The sequence below is a fragment of the Brassica oleracea genome, chromosome C7 (assembly GCF_000695525.1).
Source record: "Brassica oleracea var. oleracea cultivar TO1000 chromosome C7, BOL, whole genome shotgun sequence".
In the NCBI taxonomy this organism is placed as follows: Eukaryota; Viridiplantae; Streptophyta; class Magnoliopsida; order Brassicales; family Brassicaceae; genus Brassica; species Brassica oleracea.
This window is the reverse complement of record NC_027754.1, coordinates 6739359-6751162: the sequence shown is the minus strand read 5'-3', so window position 1 is coordinate 6751162 and position 11804 is coordinate 6739359. Positions and strand designations below refer to the sequence as shown.

General features: G+C 37.5%; 1 protein-coding gene and 1 pseudogene across 1 annotated transcript; one reads left to right on the top strand and one right to left on the bottom strand.

Annotated features, from left to right (window-relative positions):
* The first annotated feature begins 4099 nt into the window (after positions 1 to 4099).
* Positions 4100 to 4834, top strand: LOC106302459 (uncharacterized mitochondrial protein AtMg00810-like). The gene has a single exon (XM_013738966.1). It carries the CDS (start codon positions 4100 to 4102, stop codon positions 4832 to 4834), a length of 735 nt encoding a protein of 244 aa, XP_013594420.1.
* A 616-nt stretch (positions 4835 to 5450) lies between these two features.
* LOC106306747 lies at positions 5451 to 7261 on the bottom strand (annotated as a pseudogene).
* Positions 7262 to 11804: the final 4543 nt, after the last annotated feature.

The window sequence follows — 11804 nt, the reverse complement described above, 5'->3', positions numbered from 1 at the left end:
GAGTCGATATGTAGGACGAGTTCACGGTATTGATTCGATCATTGTAATGGTTATTAATGTATAGAGTCTGGTTTAGTCCGGTTTAGTTGAAATAGGTATTATGATTTCATTTGGTTTACAAGATCAGTCAAGTGTATATATATCTTGTACCAAACTCATTTTGTCAGTTGAGAAATAAGAGATCATTTTACATACGATTCCTCTTTGCTCATGATCTCTATTATGGTATCAGAGCTCTTTTAGCTCGTTTTTCTTCGATTCTTCTTCGTTTTCTTCAAATTTCTTTCTCCAATCGTTGATTCTTCTATCGATTCATTAATTTATGTACTCATCGAGCTCAGATTTGGTGAAAATGGTGAAGAAAGGGGGAAAGATAAGGACGCGAAGCACGATATCGGAAGACGAGGATTCCGCTAACAGATTTTGTCAGGATTTCCAGAATCTCTAAGAACCTCTCACTGCGATGACGAATACTCAACAAAATCGTAGATCGATGACTCAAGGTGGTAACGGATCTATACACAAGCTATCAGAAGCGTACGATAACATTCACAATCCGTTCTTCCTCCACTCTGCAGATCATCCAGGTTTGACGATTGTTGTTCACACTCTTGACGGTTCAAACTACAACAGCTGGTTGATTGCGATGAAAATAATCTAAGATGCGAAGAGTAAGCTTAGCTTTGTTGATGGATCGCTTCCTAGGCCATTGGTAGATGATAACTCGTTCAAGATATGGAGTCGTTGCAATAGTATGGTGAAATTGTGGATTCTGAATGTCGTGAGTAAGGAGATCTATGATAGTATCTTGTATTATCAGGATGCGACTGAGGTGTGGGATGATCTGTTTCAAAGATTCAAAGTGTGTAATCTAGCACAGAAGTACCAATTGGAACAGGCGGTGATGACTCTCAAACAAGGAGATCTTGATTTGTCAACCTATTTCACAAAGAAGAAGACGCTGTGGGAACAACTCGGTAATACGAAGTCCAGCACGGTGAAGAGATGCGATTGTGATCAAGTCAAAGAACTTCTGGAGGAGGCAGAGACAAGCCGTATTATACAGTTTCTGATGGGATTGAATGATAACTTCAACAACAAACGTGGTCAGATTCTTAACATGAAGTCGATGCCGGGATTGAATGACATCTACAATATGCTTGATCAGGATGAAAGTCAACGAGTGGTAGGAGGACCTTCAGTGATCAAACCTACTCCATCAGCTTTTCAGAATCAAGCTCAGTTTGCAGATCAGAATCAAAATCCGGCTCTTATGGCACATGGTGGTGGTTATCAGAAACCAAAATGCTCACATTGCTTCCGCATTGGACATACAGTTGACAAGTGCTACAAGGTCCATGGCTATCCGCCAGGACATCCACGTGCAAAGAAGAGTAACACGATTGGAAATGCAAACTTGGCTGCAACAACAACTATGTCTCAGAACCAGCATGACCAAGGTTTTGATGAGTTGAGAAGTAACATGTCTAAGGAACAACTCCAGCAGATTATTGCGTTCTTTACCTCTAAGCTCCATTCCCCAAGTGTTCCTCCATGCCCAGATAAATCAGTAGCCTCGACTTCAACTTTTGTACCAGTTATTTCTCAAATTTCTAGTACTTTCCTCACTCTCTATAATAATTCCAATTATGACATGCTGACTTGTTCTGTATCTAAAGAAACTGAGCTGTCTCTTAGAGCTTGGATTATAGATTCCGGGGCTAGTCACCATGTCACTCATACTAGAGATCTATATAGAGAGTACATGAGTCTAGAAAACACCTTCGTTACCCTTCCCAATGGTTATACAGTTAGGATAGCAGGGACTGGTTACATTCAACTTACTGATGCTTTATCTCTACATAATGTGTTGCATATTCCTGAATTCAAATTCAATTTACTTAGTGTAAGTGTTCTAACTAAGACCTTGAATTCTCAAGTTTGTTTCACTTCTGATGCTTGTTTTATTCAGGCTCTTACTCAGGAGTTGATGATTGGTCAAGGTAGTCAAGTCGCAAATTTATATGTCTTAGATTAAGAGAATTCGTGTGTTAATCTCATTGCTCCAGGTAACTTCTTTGTTTGCTCCAACCTGGTAGTTGATTCTATGACATGGCACAAGCGCTTAGGACATCCGTCTATGAAGAAAATTGAATCTCTTTCTGCTGTTTTACATTTACCTAAAGATAAACATGTAAAACATTCTGATGCGTGTCATGTTTGTCATTTGTCTAAACAAAAGTGGTTACCCTTTGTAACTCGTAATCACATTTGCAATAAACCTTTTGAGTTAATACATATAGATACGTGGGGTCCATTCTCTGTTCCTACTGTTGATGGTTACAAGTATTTCTTAACGATTGTTGATGATTACAGTAGAGCTACTTGGTTTTACATGCTTAAACAGAAATCAGACGTATTACATGTTTTTCCTGGTTATATTCAAATGATTGAGAATCAGTTTCACATGAATGTTAGTGCGGTTAGGTCTGATAATGCAAATGAATTGAATTTTACTAATCTGTATTTGAATAAAGGAATTAAAGCTTATCATTCTTGCCCTGAAACTCCTGAACAAAATTATGTGGTTGAGAGAAAGCATCAACACCTATTGAATGTAGCTAGAGCTCTTATGTTTCAGTCAGGTATGCCTTTAGAGTACTGGGGGGATTGTGTGTTAACAGCAGTTTTCCTTATTAATCGTTTACCTTCTCCTGTCCTAGAGAATAAGACACCTTATGAGCGTTTAACTTCTCTGATTACTGACTATCATTCTCTTAAGACTTTCGGTTGTCTTTGTTATGTGTCTACGTCACCCAAGTCTAGGAATAAGTTTGAACCTAGAGCTAAAGTCTGTGTCTTTCTAGGATATCCAGCTGGTTACAAAGGATACAAGCTATTAGATATAGAGACATACTCAGTTTCGATTTCAAGGCATGTCATTTTCTATGAGGATACTTTCCCTTTTGCTTCTTCAAACATTCCTGAAGATGTCAAAAGTTTCTTTCCTCATCTTCATTTCCATGCGCCTGATGTTTTGCCTTTTGTGCAAACATCTTCTGATGCACATCATCCTTGTGATGAGTTATCTTCCACGGCTTATGTTCCTTCTGAACTTAAGTCTACTCGGCAACGCAAAATGCCTTCCCATTTGCAGGATTTTCATTGCTATAATAATACTCCTATACATACTACTCCATATCCAGTACCAAACTTTATTTCTTATTCATATCTATCTGAGCCTTATAGTGCTTTCATAAATGTCATTACTTCTTTCAAAATTCCTCAAAGACTTTCACAGGCTCTTGAAGATAAGGTATGGCGTGACTCTATGGGAATGGAAATTGAAGCTTTTGATCGTACTGAAACGTGGAGTGTTGTTGAATTACCTCCAGACAAGACTGCTATTGGATGTAAGTGGCTTCATAGAGTGAAGTTTAACCCTGATGGTACAGTGGAGAGAGTAAAATCACGGCTTGTGGGAAAGGGATATACGCAACAGGAGGGCATTGATTTCCTTGACACGTTCTCGCCTGTAGCTAAGATGACAACAGTCCGATTGATTTTTTCTCTAGCTGCTAAGTTGAAGTGGCATTTACATCAGTTAGACATTTCCAATGTTTTCCTTAATGGCGATCTAGATGAAGAAATATACATGAAGCTTTCACCAGGGTATGCTGATATTAAGGGGGAACAAATCTCACCAACTGCAGTGTGTTAGCTTCATAAGTCCATTTATGGCTTAAAGCAAGCTTCCCGACAGTGGTTCTTGAAGTTCTTTGCTACTTTGTTAAGTTTTGGATTTGAGCAATGTCATGGAGATCACACTCTATTCATAAAAGAACTTGCGGGGCATTTCTTGATAGTAAGTGTGTATGTAGATGACATACTCATTGCGAGTACATCTCTGGATGGAGTGAGTGAATTAATCAGTAAGCTGAGTGCGGTTTTCAAGCTACGTGATTTGGGCATACCGAAGTATTTTCTTGGTATTGAGATTGCAAGAACAGCTCAAGGTATTTCTTTATGCCAGAGGAAGTATGTGTAGGACTTATTGGAGGCATCGGGGTTTTCTGATTGCAAACCTTCTTCCATACCTATGGAACCAAATCAGAAGTTGTCTAAGGAGAATGGAGTTTTGTTAGAAGATGTTAAGCAGTATCGCAAATTGGTTGGGAAGCTTCAGTATTTTACCAATACTAGACCTGACATCGCATATGCAGTTTCTAAGCTAGCTCAGTTTTCTTGTGCTCCAACTGATGTTCATTTGAAGGCTGTCCATAAGGTGTTGAGATATCTTAAAGGTACTATTGGACAGGGTGTGTTCTATGGAGTAGAAGATAACTTTGACTTGCGAGGATTCTCTGATTCTGATTGGGGAGGTTGCCCTGATGATAGAAGATCAGTTACGGGTTATACGATGTTCCTTGGTAATTCTTTGGTGTCTTGGAGATCACAGAAGCAGGACATTGTGTCGATGAGTACTGCTGAAGCGGAGTATCGTGCTATGAGCATGGCCACTAAGGAGATTATGTGGTATTGTGGTATTCTTAAGTCACTTCGTGTTCCGTTCTCTCCTCCTCCTTACTTATACTGTGATAACACAGTTGCTCTTTACATAGCTACCAACTCTATTTTTCATGAGCGAACCAAACATGTGGAGTTTGATTGCCATAAGGTGAGAGAGTGCATTGTTCGTGGTATCTTGAAGACGATGTATGTTCGTACTGATAATCAGCTAGCCGATGTATTGACTAAGGCATTATACCCAGCTCCATTTCGAGATATCATTAGCAAGATGGGTGTTCTTAACCTTTATACACCTTCATCTTGAGAAGGAATATTAATGTATAGAGTCTGGTTTAGTCCGGTTTAGTTGAAATAGGTATTATGATTTCATTTGGTTTACAAGATCAGTCAAGTGTATATATATCTTGTACCAAACTCATTTTGTCAGTTGAGAAATAAGAGATCATTTTACATACGATTCCTCTTTGCTCATGATCTCTATTAATGGTGCGATCAGTATGTTGCATAAATCAACATGGAGCTGTAATTGATGTGATGCTGCGATAATAAAATCAATGAGTTGTCGTAATTGAACAACGAGCCAAGGTGGTTAAGCTTTTAACTCTATATAGAAAAAAAGTTTTATGTTATAAATGATGACTATTCATTTCATGAAGACACTTGTTCTATTCCTATAAAATGTGTCATCTTTGTCATCGTATAGGTGTCAATACTCTCTTTAATAGAGAAGCATAGGTGTTATAAATTTCTCACTATTTAAAATAGGAGTGAGTGATAAATGTTAATAAGATAATTCCAAGTAAATCATTTTGGATTTTATGATAGATTGTTAAATCATGGATGTTTTAAGTATAGCTTCAAGTTTAGTTTTGAAGTCAAACTTTTACCCTGATGTTGGCTCTTGACGATTTTATTTCTGATATATTATCTAGTCAAGTAATAACTAATCTACATATTCATTTGGTGGTTTACTTTCACAAGAGAATTTATAACTGCAGCTCTTTATTGTTATTCTTCATCAAGCTACAAAATCATGAAACAATTGTGAAGGGCCACGCCGGTGCTGGTGATTGCCGGAGCTTAAGTACTGAAAATCATTTGCAGGAATGGTATTCTTCTTGTTATTTATCACACCGGACATAGATACATCGCTGTGAGCGTCAGAGTTCTTAATCCCCAAAGTTAAAGACATCCCACCACTACCATGTCTTGTCATCTCGGTCACCATCATGAACCGGTCACCAGCATGTGCCACACTGTTCTGTCCCATGCTACTGCTTGCCACAACATTGTTGGAACTAGACTCCATTTGATGCTGTTCTTGAATCTCGGTGGTTGCAGGTGTGTTTCTGGAAGACAAGTTGGGACCACTCTCCTTCAATGCATCTGTGAATTCTTCCTTGTAGATCTCCTCCACCATTGGTTTCCAGAGACGCACTCGCGCATTAATGAACCAGTTCGACACCTTTAACAATAATCAAACAACATGGAAAATGAACACAAAAAAAAAAAACCATCTGGATGAGAGAAAAGACTCTAAAGCTAACAATGCAGTACCTGGCCTCTGCTCAACCCTGTTTGTCTAGCTAGCATGATCTTGTCCGAATCCTTTGGATAACTAAGTTCAGAGTTTTCAAAAACGTAGCTGTTCAGACAGAGAGACTTACGATCTAATCCGTCATGTTCACCTCCTAAACTTTTCCTTATCACCAAGATCTGTACGGATATCGCATCCCTTACGCAACGGAAATGCCTCGAGATGGTCTGGAGCGCAAGGGCCGTGTATGGTTTAGCTGCTCCACATCCGGCTATTACATCGAAAGATGACACAACTATCTGCATTTGATGGTAATACTGCTTGTATCTCTTATCCACCTTTATACAAAATAGAAACAAACAATCATTAAGAGCATAGATGAGATGTTTTAAAGCCTATTTACCTCGTCTAGTATCGATAAGAGTTTTGTCAACTTGCGCTGCAATTCTTGTCTCTCTCCTTGAGGTATATCAGGATTCCTGTTTGATTCTTCAAGCTTATACTCTTTCTCTTCATTAATCGTTTCTCCCTCTGGCTGAAATTGCTTCAGAGCTTTCTTACCATTAATAGCTTCATCGAGAAGCTCTTGAGCAGCGTTGAGATACTTTGAGTTGTGAATGGTTCGAGTAAACCCGGAAACAACCTGTGTTGCATACTCGTTATTATTTCCTCTCATTGTCTCAGTCTGTGAGCTGAGGCCAAGGGATAGTCCCTGTTCTGTGGTAGGACGCATCATAACCGAGAAGCAGTTCCTGTCATTGTCTTTTTGATCTCTCCAAGAACCAGAATCTTGAATCTCAAACATTTGTGAAGCTCCTCCACCAAAATTTGACAATACTTGAACATCTTTTGAAGCTGAGACATTTTTTTTTTTTTTTTTTTTTTTTTTTGAAGCTGAGACATAGTTAGCTTCTCCAGGAAACGTCTCTGGGTAAGAAACCGCAGGATTTGTGTAGATCATTGCTTTTCCAGGGACAAAGTCAGATGCAATTGGCCTGGAATAAATGTCACTTGAGCCACTACTTTGTAATAAGTTGCCATAGTCACTCCTTACCTGAAACGGGAAATTCTCTCTTTCAGATACAAATACAATCAACATACTCTTATAGAATCTTGATTCATTGATGAACTTTATAGAACTTTAAAATGGGAACTTTTCAGAAAACTTCGAGCAAGGATTGCAAGAAACATGTGAATCTACCTCTCTGCATGAATTAAAGAATTTAAAATGGAAAAAGAGAAAGAAAAGGAAAGATTTAAAAAATTACCAGGAACTCATCAGCTGGCTACTACTGTTGTAAGTGTTAAAAAAAGACTATAAAAACTCAAATTGAAAAAGGAAAAAAAAAATCAAGTTTGTAAATCTCTTGATGATCCCAGTAACACAAAATTAGCAACCAACACTCATCTCACCCCTAGCAAAAATTAAAGAAACAAAAGTTTTCGCTTTTTTTTTTTTTTACTTCTTCTCTTCCCATGGGTAATATATATTTATCATCTCATTAACCCCACACGTGAGAGAGACATATCATCACATGCCCCATTTACTTTAATTTAGAACTTTCCTTTTTGGGTAGGAGATAAGAGCATCGCTATCCTAAGAGACACTCGGGGGTTCCTAATCTTTTTTTAATATTTTTAAATTGGAAAAGTGAATTTAAGAAATTCAGGTAAGAGACCGGAAATTTGTGTGTCTATCACAAGTCTTACTTTAGGGTTTTTATAAAAAAATAAAACACTATTTTATTAAACTTAAAATTTATTGATAAAATTATTAAACATAACATTTTAAACATATATTTTTAAATAAAACATAAAAACAAAGATTAGTAAAATAAACGAGAATAGTTTGAAAGAAGCATTCGAACTCAGTTGATGTGCCCTTAGGTAGCGCACCGGGCAAAACATACATGCATGACTTGATCATAGGAAGCAGTAAAAATATATGTTCATTGTTTGACTCATATCTTCCAAACCACGAGGCTTCTATGAATGAAATAACTTGGAGAATGTTCTCAACTCAATTACAGAGCTCCTCGAAGAAGAATCAGATCAAACGGAGTTCATATGTGACAGTTATGCCATTTACAAATCAGGTGATCTTCAGTTCTCGCTAATTCAGACCACCCGAGAAGCTGGAAATGGCTAACCTTCTTTCTGATGAACCAACGACCAATTCAATCATGCCAAAGGTGATTATTCATGTTCTAAATGTCCAAGAAAGTCTTGGGCTTGATGGTTTACAAAAAAGAATCAAAAACAGACTTGTTTGGGCCAAATGGAGAAACCGATAAAAATTGGCTAAGAAAAAAAGATGGATTTCGATCAGGCCTTAAAGAGACATGCCTTGGCCCATATCAGGAGCATATTCTTCACTTTTCAAAGTCCTGGTCGTGGCTATATCAAGAGGCAGTCCAAGTTTCAGTCAAAGACTTTATTTAGTCAAGTCTTTGTTTCTATTCTCAATGCCTTGGTTTTAACACATTCTTCTTTGGATTTCTACAACTTGTAATCCTATAAATAGAGCCTATGAGCCATGAAATAAAGTATTCATTTTCCCTTTTATTTGAGTTTATCTCTTTGTTCTTTGTAGAACACTTTTCGTTTCTTGGTGAGGTTATCTCCGAGTAAACAAATCTCTATTTCGTTGGACCTGTGCGTCATATCAAGCAACGTATATAAACCCTTCTTTTGTTGGACTTGTGCGTCATATCAAGCAACAACTAAAGTCTGGTAGTATCAAGAGACTTTCTGCACCTCTTGTGTCACCGTTCAATCCACCAGTTCTCCATTTTGGCGAGTTCATATCCCCTTAGTCCGATTGAGTGATCCTTCCCTATTTAGGGTGTATCAAGTGGTATCAGAGCCACTCATTCGGTACTATCTATCCATCTTCTCATCTTTCATTTTCTAAACACTTCTTCTTTCTATCTTAAATCCGGGCCACTACTTTACCTATCGCCATTGTTCTATAAAAAAAAAGATATATAAAAAAAAAAACAAAAGTTTGATTTGTTGGCTAGGTGTGGAAGAGAAATCCTGCTGGCTTAGGAGAAATCCAGCCTTGGAGTGGTTAATACGGATTTCACAAATCAGTTCTCTTATCTTTCTATCTTGTGTTCATCCCTTGTTGCTTGGAGATTCCATTGGGTTACTTGATTTGTTCTCTTAGAACTTTGAGAGGAAACTCTTGTGTGACCATTAAAATTCGAGAGAAACACGTGTGTGGGTGAGGATAAACACTTGAGAGTGTGAGGATTATTTTTATCTGTTAACCTTTTGTGTTAAGAATTTCCAGGTTAAGATGTTTGAAGTTGACCAAAGAAAGCTTTTCAGTCAGTTTGAAGTCAATGAGTTTTGTGACAACCTTGTGGAGGGTGTGGTGAAAGCCCTCAAGGACATCAGTAAGATCCAAAAGAAGAGCAAAACCACACGTGCACCTGTAGCTAAGCCATCCTTATTCATCAATGAAAAATTGAAAGGTAAATCTGAAAACAACCTTGAAGATCTAAAAGATTTTTCAGATTCTTTATCAATTTTTGATGAGTATGATGAAGAGCTGATTGAAAGTTTGATGATTTGCGAGGATAATTGTGATCTTCCTTTTCCAGAACATGATTTTATGTTTGATAAAGAACAGACTATTGCAGAACTAACCTTTTTGCAACCAGAGCATCCGAGTAGTATTGTTCTATTTTCAAAGGATTTTGAGGAAAAGCCATTTGACTACCCACATCAAGGACCGCTTCTTGATACTAGGAGACCCTTGGATGATGGCCTAGGTCCCATCTTTGATGATGAAGACGAACTTGGTCCTACCTTTGATGAGAAAGCACCACGCATGACATCCATCAACATGGAGAATCATCTTTGCTTTGATCCAGGCACAACTCCTATGCCTTTGACCACAGACATTCAAGAGCACTGTGAGAAACTTGATTTGATTAATTTTCTGTCTGAAATGTGTGTTAAGATCAGTTCTTAAGATGTGAAACGTTTTGGTTTTGACAAGGTTAAAGAATTTCGTGTTTCAGATTCTGTTTGTGAAAACATGTTTAATTCTTTTAAAGTGTTTCAACCTGATGAACTTCTTGATCAAAAACGTTTTCAACATGACAATGGCATCAATTCTGGATTTGTTTTGAGTTTTGAGAAGTTCTTGAAACATAGCAAAGGTTTTGATCATTTTGAAGAGTCTCTTGAGCTTGATTTGCAACAGCCTGATTTTTGTGCTAGAAATTCGTTTTATTCATTTGTCTTCAAAGAAAATAGCTTTAATCTGAGTTGTTATAGATATGCACTGATCACTGGTAACTTGTTTGCATCCACTTGTGCCTTGGACGAATTTATGGTTAAGACTTTTCTGGAACAGAAATCACTTAGAGCTAAACCGATTTTTTGTTGTGATTCTGTTTTGAAATCTGATCTTGAACTTTTGTATTCTAATTCTGATCATGTTAGGCACGTTTTGAAAATGTCCTATGATATTTCATGCCTTGAAAGCATTTTGATTTACAGCACCTTTTTGATAAAAGTGTTGATCCTTGGATAAGTAATTCTCGTTTTGAAATTGATATTTTGTGTTCTAAATCTGAGAAACTTGCGCATGTTTTAATTTTTTTCTTTAGTAACGGTGCTATCACGTTCCCTGACACCATTATGGTGTACAACACTTACTTTGATATGTTTCATGATGATCTGAAACGTGTGCTTCATGTTCTATGGAAAGAAACTTTGGTTTCTGATCTGAACAAGTACTTGTCTTGCACATATGATCCTGGTATTTTAATGTTTGTTTTGAGTGTCCAGAATAAACAGGATCAGTCTCCAAGAGGTGTCAGGAACAAAAGCAGAGATCATGCTTATAAGTTTGATATTTGGAGATGGAAGTACTTGAGGAAAACAACTTCAAAACTCCAAGGAAGTTTCTTTCCAAAATTTTCCTTCACTATATTTTACATGTTTTTTAGATTCTTTTTTCCTGATTTATTTCCTTTTGATACAGACAAAATAGATTTGAGGTCAAATCCTTTTCAAGAGGGAGGGAATGATGTGCCCGTGGGTAGTGCACCGGGCAAAACAGACATGCATGGCTTGATCATGGGAAGCAGTAAAGATATATGTTCATTGTTTGACTCATATCTTCCAAACCACGAGGCTTATACGCATGAAATAACTTGGAGAATGTTTTCAACTCAATTACGGAGCTCTTCAAAGAAGAATCAGATCAAACGGAGTTCATATGTGACACTTATGCCATTTACAAATTAGGTGATCTTCAGTTCTCGCGAATTCAGACCACCCGAGAAGCTGGAAATGGCTAACCTTCTTTCTGATGAACCAACGACCAATTAGATCATGCCAAAGGTGATTATTCATGCTCTAAATGTCCAAGAAAGTCTTGGGCTTGATGGTTTTCAAAAAGATTCAAAAACAGACTTGTTTGGGCCAAATGGAGAAACCGATAAAAATTGGCTAAGGAAAAAAGATGGATTTCGACCAGGCCTTAAAGAGACATGTCTTGGCCCATATCAGGAGCATATTCTTCACTTTTCAAAGTCCTGGTCGTGGCTATATCAAGAGGCAGTCCAAGTTTCAGTCAAAGACTTTATTTAGTCAAGTCTTTGTTTCTATTTTCAATGCCTTGTTTTTAGCACATTCTTCTTTGGATTTCTACAACTTGTAATCTTATAAATAGGGCCTATGAGCCACGAAATAAAGCATTGAATATTTCCTT